The sequence below is a fragment of the Hippoglossus stenolepis genome, chromosome 1 (assembly GCF_022539355.2).
Source record: "Hippoglossus stenolepis isolate QCI-W04-F060 chromosome 1, HSTE1.2, whole genome shotgun sequence".
Classification (NCBI taxonomy): domain Eukaryota; kingdom Metazoa; phylum Chordata; class Actinopteri; order Pleuronectiformes; family Pleuronectidae; genus Hippoglossus; species Hippoglossus stenolepis.
In genome coordinates, this window is record NC_061483.1 from 4,124,128 (window position 1) to 4,142,775 (window position 18,648).

The 18,648-nt window shown below is 44.7% G+C and overlaps 1 protein-coding gene across 1 annotated transcript in view; it reads left to right on the forward strand.

Moving 5' to 3' along the window:
- Nucleotides 1-18,648, forward strand: part of LOC118114081 (protein kinase C-binding protein NELL1) — a 206,494-nt gene that overhangs the window by 84,126 nt on the left and 103,720 nt on the right. Inside the window, exon 12 of the mRNA XM_035164316.2 lies at nt 928-1,056. Within this exon, the coding sequence (XP_035020207.1) occupies nt 928-1,056 (129 nt within the window). The remainder of the gene's footprint in view (nt 1-927; nt 1,057-18,648) is intronic.

The following is an 18,648-nucleotide window of genomic DNA, read 5'->3' on the forward strand; positions in this document are numbered from 1 at the left end:
GTTGTCTCGCTCACGAATAAACACCGAATACGAGCCGACCACCAAACGAACTTGCTGAGGTGAAAACCTGAACCCACCAGCGGAGTTATGGATCCAGTGTTTATGTGCTCTCAGGGTTTTTGGAGCAGGACTCCACTCTCCACACGCACACACGCACTCACCTGTGTTCTCTCCGTCCTTTGACATTAACACCCCTCTCTGTGGCGTGTGGGGAAGAATAATGCCGACACAGCTCTTTCCACAGTAATGGCTCCCCAGGCTCCCCCCCGTCTCTCAGGGCTTTTATGTGCCGCCGGTCTGTCACTCATTACAGGACATGATGGGCGGCATCAGCCTGCACCTACTGGAGACAATCATCTCTGTCTGTCTCCTTCCACCACATGATTCTCAGCTCTTCTGTGTCCGTGGTGTCACGTTTCTGTGCACGTGCGCGGCGGCACACGGGCGGTGCACTGGTGCTGCGCCAGTCGGACACAGTTTGAGTCCTGGCAGCGAGCCTGAAAAAAAATGCATCTGATTCTCAAGGAAATGTTTCTCTGGAACAGAATCCAAAAATAAATCTGCTGTTGTCGAAGTAGAATCTTATAAAAGACAACTTATCAAAATCGTGACAGCACAATGTACACACGCGTGCAGGAGTACACACACTGACTGTCACTCTGTTGTGACGTTGTATTTTTTTTTATTCTTTTATGTGTGTGTGCAAGGTTTCATGGAAAACAAGACTTTATCACTGCACCACGTCGTAAACATTGTAAATCAGACGCCTTGTCAGAAACAAAGTTCCTCATTTGTGCATTTGTTTGCTTTTTATCTACAGTTACGTCTTTGCTTGTGTGTGTGTGAACAGAATATCTCTCTGCCGTCGGCGTGAGCACATTTTAAGACCAAAGTAAATCAAGCCTTTCCTTCGTCCCTCTCTTTCAGGTTATGACTTCTGCGCAGAGGGACTCATTTGTGGAGAAAACTCCGAGTGCAAAAACCGGAATACCAAAGCAGAGTGTGAATGCAAGAGCGGCTATGCCTCGATCCACGGGGACTCCACTTACTGCGAAGGTAGGACCGACGCTCGGGCTGAGACGAGGCTCGTGTGACTGACTCATTATGTTTATTAGCTCGGGATGTTAAGAGCAGGACGGGGTGGCAGCGTGTACGCGTTAATTCACTGCTCGTTGGGACTTAACGCAGAGGGAGGCCTGGAGGAAGGAGGACGACGGACTGTGAGGGGAATACGATTCGTTCTGATGCAATGTTGTTAGCTGGGAAACTTTGTTCGTGGTTGTGAGTGGTTTCACGAAGCAGGAGGATTCGTGAGTTATGAGGAAAGAGCAAATAATGATATTACCATTTGTATATTTTGTCCATTAATGATATTTGACGGCGTTGATGGACATTTTAAGGTTTTAAAACTGTTTTTCTAACTCCTATCTGTCATTTCTCTCATTTCTCTGCAATGTCTATATATGATAATGCAGCTATGAGCTTGATGTATGATGCTGTGATGTGAAGTTCCAGGTCTTGTTCCCTTGATGGCTCAAGCCACATAGGTTAAGTCTCTGCAGATATATACATGTAAGGTTAAGAGACAGACGCTGAGAAGATTCACACTCAAGAGCTGTGTTGTTGTTGGAAAATTAGAGAAGAGAAGAGACGACAATAAGGAAATGTGGACAAACGCGTCATAAATGGAGATACTGTGTCAGAAAGGTTCTTTGTCGTCCAGGTCAGTATTTCTAAATTGGTTCAGTTTCCTTTGAATGGAATTAAAAAGTGCAGAAAAAGTATCATGAACAAAAGAAAAAGTCTGTATTTGGGACGAGGTCTTCATGTTTCCTGGAAAACGTACAATCTGAGTTTGAAGACATATAATGCGACGGGGATTCTGTCCTCTTCCGGGTTCTGGACGTGGCAGAGTGAAGCCCCTCGGTCGCTCAGACTCGGAGGACGCGTGATAGCGCTAATGGCCCGTATTTGATAAAGAGGCTCGGGGAGTGGCAGTCGGCGGATCGGAGGATTTGCTCGACGCTCGGTTGTCTTTGGGCCGGAGCCACGTCCGCGCTGAACACACTGAACGCGCTGAGAGCTGCGTGTTCGGCTGTGTTTGATCTGCATGGTAAAGAGGTTTACCCAGAGCTCCACTCCAATCCACTGCCGTCCCACACCATGTGAGCGGGAGCCTGCAAAACGCCGTTGTCAGATCAACTTTTTTTAAATTGTGCAACCGCTGCTTTATTTGTTACGGCGGCATTATCCACGTTTGGGGCAGGGGGCGGGGTGCTCCTCAAGGCAGCTCAAACTTCTATTGTAAGTGGATTAGCTGGAATCCTGCTGCACAGTGTGGGGATATTTGACATGGCTTCACCCTCACCTCCGACGTTAATGTGTTTAGGAGAACATGGCTCCGAGGGGCAGACGTGGTTTTGTTTGAGTTCTAAACAAAGCTGAACAGGGCGTCACTGATTTCCTAATAGATGTTCCACAGAGCAGACGAATCCCTTCCGTTGTGTGTTTTATACACAGAGGATCGTCCCTGGCTTTGTCTCCAAGCTGTCGTGAAACGTGATTATTGTTTCCCCCGTGAAAGTTTTAATATGTGGCTGAATGATTGAATATGAGATTATTTACTTACTTATTTACCAGAGGATTTCAGCGGAGTCTTATCTGTGCCTGGTTTCTCTCGCTCTGTCACCTTGTGGCGCCAAGAGGACTCTCTCCCTCTCCTTGAGGGAATGAGTTGTATTATCTGTTGTGAGAGGTTATATTCATATTTCTTCTCAGCTTAAAACAGGAGGAAGAATTTTCCTGTTTCTGGATTATGTGTTTTTACTCGATGAAGTCCAGATCTCGAGCCTTCGATTGAGTTTTGCTCTGTTTCCACTTTGTTAAGACGGTTAATGTTACATTTTAAACTTGATTACATCCAGTGCATTTTTTACTTCTGATTCAAATGAATGTAAATGGAATAAATGTGCGGCACAGTGGCGTAGTGGGTGGCACTGCAGCAAGAAGGTTCCCAGTGGGTTTTCTGTGGGTTCTCCAGCTTCCTCCCAGTCCAAACACATGCAGATTGAGGTTTGGTTCATTGAAGACTCCAAATTGATCCTAGGTGAGAATGTGACTGGTTGTTTGTCGGATGGATGGATGGATAAGATGTGATATTTCCTAAATCCTCAGTGTTTAGAGAATAACTGAAGTTATACGATTGCCTCTAAATGTATTTGGACATTTATCCACCACCCATGCAGAGAGTGAGTTGAATCCAGCTGTGCCACATGTTATTGTCTTTGTGTTCCAGTTTTGCCAGATTTATGACCCTGAGAAGAAAAGGCTCAGATTTTTGATGAAAATGTTTTTACGTGGTGCGAGAAGCCTGAGGATCTGCAGCATGTTGTGTGTCTACCGCAGCATGTTGTGTGTCTGCTGCAACACATTGTGTGTCTTCTGCAGCGTGTTGTGTGTCTGCCGCAGCGTGTTGTGTGTCTTTCGCAGCGTGTACGACACAGACCTGATTTCTAAACCCAGCACGAGGACGTGTTGAAGGTTTTATTATTCAAAGCCATCTGCCTGATCTCAGAGAACCCACAAATGTGTGTGATATGCAGAATATGCACACGTGTAGCAACACAAACACGCGCTAATGATGGTTGGAGCCGCTCTCTCCTGCCCACCAACGCCTGCGTGTTTATCTATTCCATTAAAGATGGATTACAGCATACGGGCTGACATCTTTCTAGCTTCCAGAGATGAGTCCGGTTGGAAGGCAGCGCTCTGCAGCGCTGGATGTCAGGACGGCTGCTGCTGCTCCTCTCTGCAGCTCTGGAAACACGTTCTAATCCCGGGCAGCCCGAGAGAAGACGGTGGTCGCTATTGATCCGTCCAGTCAACACTCACCAACTCAAAGGCTCCAGCGGGGCTAACTGCCGCCTCGCTGGCTCGGCTGCTGCCACAGCGTGAGCGTGCAGCTCGGCGGGCAGAGCTTCAGCCGAGCTGCTCTGCATGAAATGACAGTTTGCTCTGAAGGCCGCAGCGATCTGCGTGACCTTTAGCTTCGCTTCCATTAGCTTGTTTCACGTCCATCGGGGGGTTTGACTGACATAGATATAAGTATGTATCTTATGTGTAGCTTGTAATATCATTGCCTTGGTTTGCTTCCCATCATTTTACTTTCTAACCTCAGTAACTAAAGCTGTTTCACTCGCTTCCCGGAAAGTTGTGACTTCACTTTATAAATACTTTACAGGAAACTGTGGACGTACAGTAGTAAGTTTTATTTAGAACCTGATCGATATATATCGGTGTCAGAGTTAATTCAAATTCTATATATTTGTTTCTATTCCTGTTTTCTGTGTATTTATACTTATATGTAAGAACGTTTTTTGCTTAAACTGTAAATGATCAAGCCTCAATTACATCTTTATGTTGTAAGCATTTGATAATGACTTTGCTTATTATTTCAATTTTTTAATCTCTGTATTGGAAACGTTTTGGGATCTGAATCAAACCTGATTGGTTGAGTTCTGGGACTAAAGGTTAAAGGTGTTTGCTCGGAATGCATCTACATCCATATTTAAAGGTTGATATGTGAATGTGAACATATGGTTATGCTTCTGTCACCAGTTTGAGTTAACTGTCGACGTACTGGTGCCGTTGCCAGGGCTGTCTTTGCTCTGCTGGTTTAGTACACTGTTATCTGGAGCTGCAGGATTTTTGGAGATAATCCAGTGTTTAATGCCATCACAGACCACTGAGGCTGAACTACTCACAGTGCGTATGCATCACGGTCCGTCTATTAGGATGCCATGTAACAGAGCTCCCAGTAGCTCGGGAGAAAAAAGATTATTCTGTACAATCAGATGAATCCTGTGAGACGGGACTAATTATAATTGATAGTAAAGCGCTGAGACCGTCCTGTGGGTTGTGTTGTTGTTCCAGCTCAGTGTCACACCAGTGACCAACTGACCCACTCAGTGTATGTCGGTGCTTTAAGGTTTCTGCTAATGGACTCATTGTGCTTCCCCAGCTCGTGTCTGTATACCCTCAGATCTGCTGTTTCCTCTCAGCTCCCCGCGACTCCGACATGATCACAACTTTTTAATTGTATCCTAAAAAAAAAAGATCTGTACTGTTGAAACACTGCGGGTCAATACCGCTCACAGTGAGGCTCTACACAAAGGGAAGTGCTGGACCTGCTCATGTTGAAAATAGTTGCATCAGCACAGAGCAAACAACATAATTCCCTGTTTCCCCGCTGAGTGCTGCGGGGACAACTCCTCCCAAATGGCCGGTTGCTACCGCAGAGGGCTGCTCTCCAGCTTCTCCTTTTGTCCGTGGTGGGTGGAATCCCAGCGTGGGTCTAATGCCGAACCAAAGTGCACGGAGATAGTGCAAATCTTTCTTGCATATGTTCCCAGCTTTATATGGACATATTTCCTCAATATAACCAAATGATCTCCCACTCTTCAGCCTCTCAAGTGCCTCGTCTGCGCGCCTCCTTCCTCCTCCATGTTTCAAATTAAAGGCCCCATCAGCGCGGCTCGTCCATGGAAATGTTTATGGGTGAGCACATTAGGGAAAAGCCCGAGCAGCTCACAAGGCATGCTCAAGTCGAGTCAGGGATTTGCACATATGCAGAGTTGAAGCTGATTTCCATAGAAATGGTCTCGGGGGGTTATCGTGGAGGATCCTCCTGCTGTGAAAGAACCTCATGGGTCACTCTGCCCACGTTAATGGACCCATTAGCTCCTGTTGTGCCCTGTAACTCTGCAGCTCGAATGTGGAGCTCAAACACTGACTTGCCCTTGTTTTACTTGTAAAGGTGGATTTGTTTCACCGCTTCACCGGCTGCGTATTGTGTTTGGAGCACAATAGCAACGTTTAATTTGGCCTAATTAACATGCATTCAATCAAATCCGTGCCACGACTCCCTCTCTCCCCTTCGCATTTCTGTCAATTACCAGCTGGGGCTGCATCCTTCTGCGGTTTGCTGCGACCTACAGCTCCGTTTTTTTTATTTTTTCTTCTTCTCTGCCATGTGTAATAAGATTAGATCCCAGTGCTGGGCCAGCACATCAAACCTAACGGGGCTATTTCTGTTTGTTCAGCTTACTTTCATTTAGCTCCGGAGCAGCCAGACTCCCCGGGTTCAGGGACTGACTCCGCTGTGTCCCCTCAGCTAACAGGCTCCGGGCGAGGCACTTTACGATGTCCCTGATCTCCGCTCAATCTCCGCTGACACCACAGCAGATTTCAGCTTCTTCCCTTCTTCCCTTCTTCTCTCTCTCTCTCTCTCTCTCTCTCTCTCTCTCTCTCTCTCGCTCTTTAGCTTTTAACACTGGCTGATAATGTGTCGTGACTCTGGGGCTAATAGCGTCGCTGCTACTGGAGCTGGAACTGCTTCGGCACACTTCAGACATTGTGGCTGAGAGGTTGCTACAGTTCTGGACGCGGTGCAAGAGGCAATCAAAGGTTTCTTATGGACAATTTCATGCATCATAATGAATTTCAGGGGAGTAAAATGCAATTTAAAAATCAAAGTGTTTTGATAAAAGCCCGTTGCTGCCTTTTGAAAAGAGAAGTTATGGCTCCCTCGAGGATATAAATTGCTGTGATAACTCTTTGGATGGACACATTATCTTTTTTTTTTTATGATCTGTATTTGAATTCCTCTATATATATGCCACACACATAGAATAATAAAAACATCAAACCAGACACCAAGTGAATCAAAAGGACACAACAACAAAAATGTATGTCCCCTGTCTTTATATAGAGTAGATGGCTCAACCTCTGCATCTTTATATCTGACAATTTAAATATAATATGTCAAATATTAATACCAATGATCATAATAGATCACTTCTCTCCATTTTATCCTTTATCCACAGAAATGAAACGCACAAAAACAAAAGAAAAACTAAACCTGCAGCGTCCAGTCACATTTAAATATAAAAGCCACTTTTAACTTCTCAATATTTGTAACACTAATGGACACGTCATGTTAAATCCTGCAGAGTGAGCTCATCACATTGCGTCGCACTAATTGAAAATACGCTCGATAAAATCACTTTAGAGCCAAATATCTGAGCCTCCAGCTGCTTCCGACACATCAGTCTGTGTCCCTGCAGTGTTTTACATAAAATCCATAGAGTTACTGTGGGTTCTGAGTGGCCGTGATTAATGTCTTGTCAATTCTGCCAACTTGGGTGGTCCCGAAAGGCAAAAGGGAAACGGGGACATTTTAGACTTTTTGATGACGCACGCATGGGAAAAAACGAGAACTGTCACTTACCCACACTTCAGGGTTCCTCTGAACAAATAACTGAATGGATTTAAGTTTCACTACACTTTACAAAACAGTGAAATATTGCAGAACAGATGCAGCTCTTCATTTAAGGCTAAATATATACGGAAAACGTCCAGACCCAATTGTCAACACGTTTCCAGTTACCTTGGGACATGTTTAACAACCTAATAAATATTGTAATATGTTAGATTTCTTATCTTGGATAAGATGGTTAAAAAAATATGTAAGAAATCAATATGAGAAACATATATAGATATAGATTCCATCACTGTAAAATTCATATTTCAACTTGTTGATGTTTTACTCACAATTTCAGCATTTCAGTGCCTCCATCGCGGTGGAACTGAGGTAAATGTACTCGTTCCTGGACTTTGATTAAACTTAGATTGGAAAAGTTCAACAGGAACTTATTTCCAGACACAGTCAGAAAGAAGCAGTTCAAGTGAAAACTGTTTGTGGCAAGATCGTATTTTAAATGCTGTGAGCAGCACAATTAAATTCTGCTCACTTCCTTTGTATTGGCATGGTCTCAGGCAAACATCTAAAAAACCTTGGCACAGAAAATAAATTAATAAATGAACCATCTTCATGGCTACGCGTTGCGAGAGGAGCCTGGAATTGTATTTTTGTCATTTCGGCGAACTGAACCATTCAATGTCAGTTTGGTTGTTCCTTCTGTTACTGTGAACATTCTCCTGGAGGCTCTGGTGCCTGTTTCACTAAGTGTTTCCTATTTAGTGCGTCCTCAAGTCACGAGTTGTCACAGATAGTCGTCGTAACCCATTTTTCCAAACCCCTGGGACTGACGGTTTAGGATTCAGGAAGTCATTTCTGCAGGATTTCAACCATCTTGTGTCTCTGTGTTGCTGAGACCGACAGTTGCTGTTGTTGTATGGTAGCAAATAAACCCCGTATTAGGCCTCTGGGTGCAGGGACAGACAAATGCTGGTGTACAGGGAGGCTGGAAGCTGCACACAGGCAGATCTTCTCTGTGTGTGTGTGTGTGTGTGCAAACCTGCAGGAATCCCATCCACAGAGGTTGGGAATGAGCTCATCAAGGGCAGCGCCTGCCTGCAGAGCTCCCACAGTCGGGATGAAGGTGTGTGTGTGTGTGTGTGAGAGTGCACATATGCTTGTGTGTGCATGTGAGTGGTGGTGTGTGTAGCTGTAGCTGTCCTGGGTTTGCAGATAAGCGCAGGAAAACACGACGTGTCTCCACCCGGAGTGCACCACCTGCCCCATGCTACAGCTAATCCACTGAAACTGACAGCCTCTGCTTGCTTTTCCCTGCTGAGTCTGGTCACACATAACAACACCAGGAGCCGCAGACGCATGGAAACACACACACCTGCAATATGTCGAGAGGGCTTCACTTATTCTGCATGGCAGACCACCTCTGTGTCGTTTAAGGTTTTCAATGCAGCGCTGATGAGGGCGTAAGTGCCGTGCGCTGAGAGACGAACGCAAAAAGGAAAGTCTCTTATTGATCGGGAGCGGTTCAGGTAATCCTCATTTGTCCTCACTCCGTCTGCAGTGATGGGAGCGGTGGTGTGTGTCTGTTCCCACCTGCTAGTGGCCCATGCCGCCGGTGATTGGCCCTCACTCAGTGGCATTAAAGAGTAATTGGCCGTGTTTGTAGGTCTGCAAATCAGCCAGGTTCTCGGTGGGAAGTCTGTCTCCACCGTGTTAAAGCCAAGACGAGATGACAGGGAACCAGCAGACATGAAAGGGTACGAACACAAAATGACTGCAGTGTTATCACGGGATTGTTGAAGGGATGAAAATGTCCTGAAAGCACCGATACACAATTCTTTCATTTTAAAGGCTCAGTGTGTAGAATTTAGTGACATCTAGAGGTGAAGTTGCATGGTGAAGTTGCAGGTGTTTAGTTTGTCCAGTCTGGGCTACTTTAAAAAACATGGCCGCCTCCGTAGAGAGGACCTGCTCCTGATGTAAATATAAAGTATTTAAATATAAGGTCTGTAAACATAAAGGGTTCTAGGGTGATGAAAACAACAATTTGTACAATTTAGATGAAACACATCACTAGGACTATTTCATATTTATACCAATGGATCCCTTTCACCTAAATCTAACACACTCTATTGTCATTAATTTCATAATTATTAATAACTAGTCTTTTCTAAAGCTGCCTGTTCTCTCGACCTGTGTTTATTGCTGGTTGCAGCTTTCTTTTCTGAAACTACAACGTGACCTTTGCTAATTGCTGCTGCACAAAGAGCTCGACTCCGTATGCAGAACCTCGAACTTTAGAATCAGCCGCTACTGCTAATTTATTAATATTAAACTCATCTGGTGCAAATTGCCCCCAAATCCGACTTTGCACTTCTGGACCCTGAACAATACACATGGCACGAAGCCGATAAGATGAACGCTTCTCGAGATATGTGTTCCTCAGACACACACAGATTTGGGGAATTTTTAGATCTGATAATATATGTACATAATTTCAACTGAGCATGAAGACTTGACAGTTATTCTGCAATGAACCCAACAACTGACATGAATCTCATATATACATCTGTACTGTTTCTCCTACTGAAACACTTTCACGACCAATTTGAAAACTAAACTACAGAACTTTATTGTGTGTGATGGCTGACTTGAATCTGCAGACACAGGAGAAGCGGCACAACATCATGTTTTTAAAAGTATGAAGGCCTGAAGTTACATTATTATTAAGTTATTTCCCTCCAGTCGGAAGTTCCATCCTCTGGCATTAAGTCAAAAATGAACTTGAATTCAAAGTGTTGCCACTCTCACAGTGATTTTCACCTTCTGCAGACAAGGTGAACATCTTCAATCAAATTTCCGTCAGTGCTCTTTTAAAAACTAAAATACAAAGTCACCTCGGATGAAGTGTCGTGAAGGATCTCAGGAGCGACATCGCCACCTTCCGCCAGTTCCTCGTCGTATCTGAACCTATTTACATTGAGTTTTTAAAACTTAGGTAATTGGACACAGTTTTAATGATAATCAAACTTAATTAACTGCCGTGAACACTGAAACTAGTAACTTTTTCATCCCTTGGAACAAAAAACAAGGTTTGGTGTCTGTGTTAGTTCTGTAAAATGTATAAAACAGAGTCGCCGAGGTGGGAATAACAATGTGGGAAATACGAAGAGGCTGACAGATAAAGATAAGCACATGCTAAATCTCTAAATCTCAACATTGTGTCACTCCACCTAAACTCCTTGTGCACGTTATCGTAAGAGACGACTGTGAAAAGCTGCAAAAACAAGATCCTAGTTAGGATTAAATAGATTTATCTTTTTAAATAAAGGCTTCAGAAAACCATTGTGCCTGCTAACGGAGGAGTAACAAAGACAGGCAAGGGGTAAGAATAACAATGAAACCCTCTTTTCTCTGCTCAGTCAGAGATGATGAAAGACAGGACCGTGTTGGAGAGAGATCAGCGCCGCTCGCCAAGCTCCGTCCGTGGAGCTGGAGATCCGAGCGCACGTGAGGAGCGGTTCTGTCTGCGAGCGGCGGGTGGATCGACTCGACCTGCTGTGCAACACCGGCAGAGGTCTGATGGAGTCACAGTGGGCGAGCACGCCGGTTAAAGGTCAATGTAATGAATTACAGTCATTTTCCTGAACGACAGCGTGCCGCGTGTGTTTATATACCGCCGCTCCTCCGAGTCCCCCTCCCTGTCCCACTTCTCAAACTCTTCTGGGTGGCATCCATCTTTGCCATCTGCGCTACAACCGACTGCCCGTGTTCCAACACTGCCAACGCTGTCCTTGGCAGCGCTTCCTTCCCCCCCCCTCGCCTCATTCCTCATACGGTTATTTATCCCTGCTTATTCCCGTTCAATTTCCTGACCGTTTCTGAGCTGCAGGGGATTGGGCTGGTAATCCTCCAGCCAGAGGGCTCGCTGGCGTGGCGCTCTGCACGGTCCACGGGCTAAAGTGTTCGCATTTCAACTGGAGTCGAGCCTGAAAGGTCCCGTGAAGGCCTGGGAAAAAATGATTTGCTCTAAGTAGCCTAATGGGAGTGACTGCAGATTACCTACAGGCCGGCTTTATTTCATCAACGGGGATACATGTTTTTTGCCGCAAGTGTTGGGGCAATTTGCTATTCCCTGTTTGCATATTAGCTTGATTGTGATATCAGATTGCCAATGAGAGATAATTACTCAGCTTTGAGACGAGGGAGGACAAAATCTGGTTTTCCTTTCCATTTTATTTCGCTTTTGATAAAACCGTCGTCGTTAATTACGGCAACGATCATATCTCCACTTTAAGCTTTTATCAGGGGAGCTGAAGTTTCAATGAAATTTAATCTATATATATATCAGTTGAAAGCAAATATGCAGGGACACGCTGGAAACAATAGATTCAAGAAATGGGCTGAGCCTTTCTACACAGTGCTCCTGCAGACGATTGTCTAAACTCACTTTCCACATCCTTATATCTCTAGTTTTCAGGACTGTAGCACACCAGGCAAATAAGCTGCTTTCAGACATGCACTGACTTCTGGATAATCTCCTGAACTTTTCCAGAGGGGCTGAATGTCTGAGTCAGATGCTCCGGACGTTCTCTGGAGGTTTTCCTAACAGCCCCTAGTGAAAACTGCAGAGAATGTCCGAATGAATCGGAGAATTCAGCACAAGCGAGTGGATTTGTCGATGTTCATGGCATTAAACAAAAAGATTACATCTCTCAGGCTGAAAATAAGGAGTCTAATGTACAAGAAAACATTTACTTTGGAAGATAACAAGATTTACGAGCTTTTGGTGAAGCCACCTCTCGTCTGAAAGCTCTGGGGATGATCCTGTAGTGAAAGACAAAATCAAGAGCTATGCCGTCCTTGTCCTTATCAGGCAAATCCCTGATTTATGAGTTAAAAGTATGAGTAGTGACATTTCAATTTAAAAACACACAAATTTCAATCACGTGATTAACAGCAAATATTCAGGAGCAAAGCTTCTGCCTGATTTCCGTTAAATAAACTTTGCAATAACCAGTTCATGTGACAGATTTCCACTGAAACACAAACTTCTTGATTGTCCGATTTATCTCTTGACTTTCCGAGTTGTGCCGTTCAACGTGTGATTCGTGTGCAGTGGATTTTAAGACGCTAAACGGTCCCTCGAGGTCTTTCCCTGAGTGTTCTGGCTCGGAGGTGAAGATTCGTCTGCGGTCAAGTTTAGATACGGACAGACGCTCCTCCTCAGTCGTCCTCCTCAGTCGTCCCCAATCTGTTAATTACAGCACAGACCGCGGGGACTAACGATCGTATTCCAGTGGGTGGTAATGACACAATTATGACTGTGAGTCCATCAGTCTTCCCTGCTTAGCTCAGACGTTGTCCTTGGCCTTTCACACACACACACACACTCATACAGAGCAGGGAATAAGACAGAAACTCAGATGACTGAGTGTCATTGAGCTAAATGACTCTCTCGTTCAAAGCTACTGACGTGACGGGGCATTTTGAAAGATAAGATTGGTATCCAGTCCGGTCCAGAGTGAACGCGTGGGCTGTGAGTAACAGTCGCACGCAGTTACATCAAGTGATGGATGGACATTTTGGGGCTCAGTTGTCCCCCGTTTGATGAAATGAGATAGTTTCTATGCCGAGACTCTGAATTCATCCTGAAGTTTGGCTTTGTTCGGGGGATTGATTTTTCGCCGTCAAGAGCACACGTCAAGGATTTTCCCTTGGAGCAGTGATTTTCGGCTCCGCTCCACAAAGCGCGAGCGCTCCGGGTGCTTTATGACCTGAACGCTCCGCCGGGCCGCCTCACGTTCTCACACCATATTTAACCGCTGGCAATTAAACCCAACAACAGCCTTTTTGTCGGCGTCTGTCACAATCCTAATTTAATGCTCCGGCGCCGCTGAGATGATCTGTGGCTTTATGGGGATGCTACGCTCACTTCCTGTCTGTAAATACGTGCACAGGAGTGAAGGTCAGTTGATCTTAACTGTTATTTCACCACTTATTAAGAACTTTGTCGTTTCCACCCATCGATCTGTGAACGGATCGTTTTAAAGCCTTAGTTTGAGTTTACAGTTTGTTGTCATCTGAGTTTTTACTGGAGCTACCACCGTTTATTTCTTTAGGGGGGTTGTCTAGGGGGTCTGAGGTAACTGAAGCATAGCGGCTGACCACACAGGCATGAGATACTGTACCTGTCAATCAAGAATAAAATACCTTCCGGAAGAATTTCTCTTTCAGCTTTAACATCACTAAAATGAAACCTGTATTCTTAAAACCACAGAATCCTGCAGCCATGAGAGTTAAAACGGCCTTGAGACAACACGCCATCGTGGGAGCTCACGCCCGTCTACAAGCCAATCAAATTAGAGTATAGGAAGACACAGCCCACGTAGGTGATGACGACAGGATGTACGTATGTCATCTCTAGTGCGCTCCTTAAATTACAATATGAAACGAAAACTAGCCAGATTAGATTTAAAGAAAAGACCTGAAGCTTGGTTCAGACTTTCAGGTGAGAAAACGCCCTAAATAACCTATTTTCCCACATTTAGCCCAGTTCAACCTCCATGTTCAGGTGTCTTTTCATCTTTAAATCACCAAACCGTGAAGATAATCTCTGTATTGTTTTGACCAACTCTTCTGAGCTGCAGAAACAAAACTAAGTGCTCCAAGACAAACCTCCTTCACTCGTCGTGTCTCCTGCTTATCTCGATCTTTTGTTTTTTCCGTGCGCTCATCTATCAGCAGCGTGTGCCTGCTTGTTGTAACTGCTCCATATTCTCATCCCCTTGTCCCACTCTCGTTGTTGACATTGCACAGGTACGGTGTGAGTTTCCCGCTCTGCAGGCCTGGCATGTTTTTGGCATCAACAGCACACGAGTGCAAGAAGTTAAAAATACTTCAACTTTGAACCTAATTGTGCCACGCTTCAAAGGGGTTTTAAAAAACGTCTCGCAGCACCAGCGGGAGCCTCATCTAGTGCTTCCCCCCCGAAATATCTGCAGAGCGCTCGCAGCTATGATACAGATGCTCAAAGTACAAAGGGCTTCGGCTCTCTGCACCTTTCGCCCCAGAGCATGTCAACTGTGGCTCCTGTTTGATGAGTGTATTTTAGCCCCGGTGCATCGGTTGAGTTCTGTCGGCACAGTGAGGGGAAGACTTCATCGATTTATTCACGATGTACACGATCAAAGCTCCGCATGAATCTCTGTTATCATTTAGGATTCACAGAAATCTTGGTTTTTCCTCGTTTTACTTTGCGCAAATCCGGCGCTTTAATGGATCCAGGAGAAGGCGCAGGTGAAGGGAAGTGGAGATTTGCAGTTTGCTAGATCAGAGGGGAGTTGACAGGGTTGGTTGTTTGAGGTGTTTATCCTGAATTACATGTTGCGCTGTGCTCGGGTAAAAAGTGAGAGCTCAGGAGCATCTGTGTGTGTGTGTGTGTGTGTGTGTGTGTGTGTGTGTGTGTGTGTGTGTGTGTGTGTGTGTGTGTGTGTGTGTGTGTGTGTGTGTGTGTGTGTGTGTGTGTGTGTGTGTGTGTGTGTGTGTGTGTTACCTCTATAGGAGGGTTAGCGTTAGGATTTTCAGGACCAGCCGACCTCATGGGGACCAAAGCTCAGTCCTATAAAGCAAAACGTAAATTATAAAGTCCTGGTTAGGGTTATGAGTAAGATGTGAAGTGTGGTTAGGTTCGGGTTTAGCATAAGTTGATCATGGTTAAGTTTACGAATGAGGTTTTTAATTAGAATAGTTGCGCAAACCTGTGAGGCATAGATCTGTAGACTATAGACCTCGTCAGTACTGCTAATATATTCCTGTTCACAATATATATTCCTGTGTTTAAAGAGCATAGTCTGACTATGACTCACGTCAATATTACGCCCACTGCGTCCTTCATCTGCCAGAATTATAAAACCTTAACCTGAAAAAGTTTCAAACATGATGCTGACGTTAAAACGCAGTTGGAAACTGATGTATGTCGAGTTTACGAAATGGATGTTATAATATAATTAAGACGTAAACATACTCCACACTTATTCAGAGTGCGACCTTATTCAGGTTAAGTTAATCAGAAAATGCTATTAATTCAGTCTATTGACTTAATAATAATAGTCAAATATTAATGTTTTATTATATATATTTTACTTATTCAAGGTTGACCTCCACCTTCTTTACAAATCATGTTATAAATTCATTACATAACTGTTAATTACAGTAAATTTGGCTGAAAAAACTTTGAGCTTCTAATATTGGAATTGCTTCCACCTGTGTTCATGCATCTCCTGCTTGTCTGGTGATGAATGTCATCTTCGTGGTATCCTCCCACCGGCACGTCTCATATTTACTGCCATGGGAATAATTAATGAACGCACTCTTCATTCAGCCTTTAGCTTGTTTAGCCAATAAATCCCGAAACGACAGGAACACGGTGTAAAGAGAGAAGTGGAGGATGTCACAGCAGCTGTTGAGCTCGGTGTGTGAATGTTGTCAGTCGAAGGTCGTCGCCAGTGAAGAAACGCAGGCCGGTGTCTCTCGGTGTTTATCTCCACGCTTCCTGCAGAACGGCTTCAGACGTTCATTTCTTCTGCCGGCAGATGGCTGACTTGAAAGGTTGAGCGCTAATAAAGAGCAGATGGTGGATTTTGGGTGACCTTCACGTGACGAACATCCTGCAGTGAAGGGAGATGAACTCCCCCACGACAAGCATGTGAGGCCTCTGATGGATGATGTACACGCAACGACTGTACACACGTGTTGTTTCATCGACATTGTAAAATAATGAATTATTCATTTCGATGTAAACACAGTAGGCAGTGCACGTAGCAAACAAGCTAGCTAGCCGTTGAAGCCACACTGTGCAACTTTTACAGAGCAACAGCGCCCCCTGCAGCTACAGGTGGTGATTATTCTGCAGGGCTAGGAAAAACAACGGAACGCTGGATATTACCCACGATCCCCGGCTTCCTGAACCAGAAGAACTGCCGCTGTAACAAATCCACCAAACTCTGTGTAGAATTCTTCGTGGTTTAAACGTTTTCCAGCTGAATATTGGAGATAAACTCTGGTTTTTAATAACTTCTAAGTCTTTTCCACTGATCCACAGTTCAACCTGCTGGAGCCGATTCTGACGATTGAAGCTGTGACTGTCACCGAAGTTACATAGAACAGGAAAGAGGAAACATTCTCCTCATTTCAGGTGTAAAAATACCAATATGCATTTGTATAATTCATTCTTATAATTAATGTAAATAGTTATTAAGCTCCCCTTTGTTTTTTCATGAGAGAGATACAGTATGTGACATTTACGTATGTTAACCTCTCAGTTATTACGTCTGTATATTGACATTTCTGTAGTGGCTCCATATATGAACGAAATTGAAATTGAACGGCACATTTAGTCAGTTTGAGCAGATTGCCTGCAAAGACATTCATGGTGCGGCCGTCCCATCAAGTAAATCACATCACTAGACTCCACCGGTTATATATTCATTTCAGAAAATGAGTGACAGCTCACTCCTCCTGACATCTCCATCTTGCCTACCCGATAAAATACACAATGCAAAAAGGGGTTGCTCATCAATCGGGTTTCACTGACGTCCCGGCTGCATCTCTTTACTCAGTATCTTCAAAACGTCAGAGTTTTTCATGCTATAACAACCCATAAAAAATAATTAGTTTTTACCCCGGAGAACGTCAATCACACTGGCAGCGGGCAGCTTGTCTGAATGTCTAATAGAAAGCCAATATTGGCTCAGAGATAAATTGCTTTAACCTCAGCCAGGACCTCTTCAACATGCACAGCAGCAGAACAAGCCTGAGATGTGACTGAGTGTCAGCGTTGGGTTTTTTGAGGAGGAGGAGGAGGAGGTGAGCAGGAGAGCGACTTGATAATTGAGCCCTGGGTTATTCACATGTTAGATCATTTAATGAGTCACACAGCAGAGAGGAGGGGAGCTGTTGACTTCATTAAGAACAGTAACGGTGCGTAATGATGTGATGAGGCCTGTCAGCGAGCGGCAGCAGGGTGTTGACACTCCGCCGCCGACACCATAATGACAGGGCGCGCGTAGTATTGTTGGGGCATATGCTGTCCGTCTGATTGGCCGAGCTCGGGGTCAGCGATCAGGCTGACACATCGCATAATGAGTTGAGTGGTTTGTGTCACTGGTTTCCCTGCAGAGCTGATAATCTACTTGACTGCCCAGCTTGAAATGTTCCAACTTCAATATTGTGAATAGTTTAATTTAAATAGTTTTAATCGAAAAAGGATTTTATCCATTTGTCCGTTTTCTGTGTCAGTTGGAGGTCACAGTGACACGAGGCTTAGTCCACCCACTCTTTCAGCTTCCTCTGCAAGCTGCTGTGCAAACGCCCCCAAACCCGGCTTCTCCTTTTCCTGCTGTATCTGACTTCATCGATGACCCAGTTGTTCAGGCCCGGTAGTGACATCCGTCCAATAGCGAGTGGTCAGTGCTGAGTTAAGGTCTGAACGCACCCGGATGAGTCCTCAATGCATCCTGAGATCGGATCGCTCTCTGGAACACGTGGTCACATTCCTTTTGTTGTGGGAATGCAAATGCAAATCTGTCTTCATAGCAGATCTGAGCATTCAGTGGTTCATTCCCTCAGTCCCTCCTAACTCTGTAAACTCTGGTTTATTTGCACATAAATCAGAAATCAGTGAACTGTCGTGCGGACTTGACGCTGTCCACATGAGTTTGGATCTTTTAGGATGAATGTTAATACCAAGGTATGACGTTTGTTCTCATTGACACCTTCTCTGTTCTGCACCCTAAAGTGGTCTTTTGGAATGCCAGGTACCTGAACCACCAAATATAACTTATTTTGCAATTTTAGAATGATTGGGAATAAAGTTCCTGAATGGTTTGGACTGAAATATTCCAGCATGCAATATGAAAAAGGCAGAAATCAAACACTTTGAACCATTACCTACACGGCTGTAAAAAGAGATTGAATAAGCAATGTGATATTAACACTTTTTGTCAGTCATTAAACTGTGTCAGAGCCTCGCTCTCCTGTGAAATGGAAACAAAAGTTTGTCTGTGGAGCCACAGCTTTATGGACTGAGATATGAGATTCAGCGCAGCGCCTGCAGAATTGCTCCCAATTTCACGTTCAGAGGAAAACCAAATAACGTCTGTGCTTGTGATTGGCGGGAGGTTAAACAGTCCCTTATCTGCAGACACAGGATATATAATCACGGAGGGGATGCTCACATCACATCGCCCCACCTGAGAGGCCGCTCCGTCTGCAAATCCGCTGCGAAGGGAGCTATCAGGCCATTAATCACAGGCAGAACAGCGCCGCGGCTGCACCTGGCTGCTAATGTGCGTGTTTGCATGCGGCGTCCA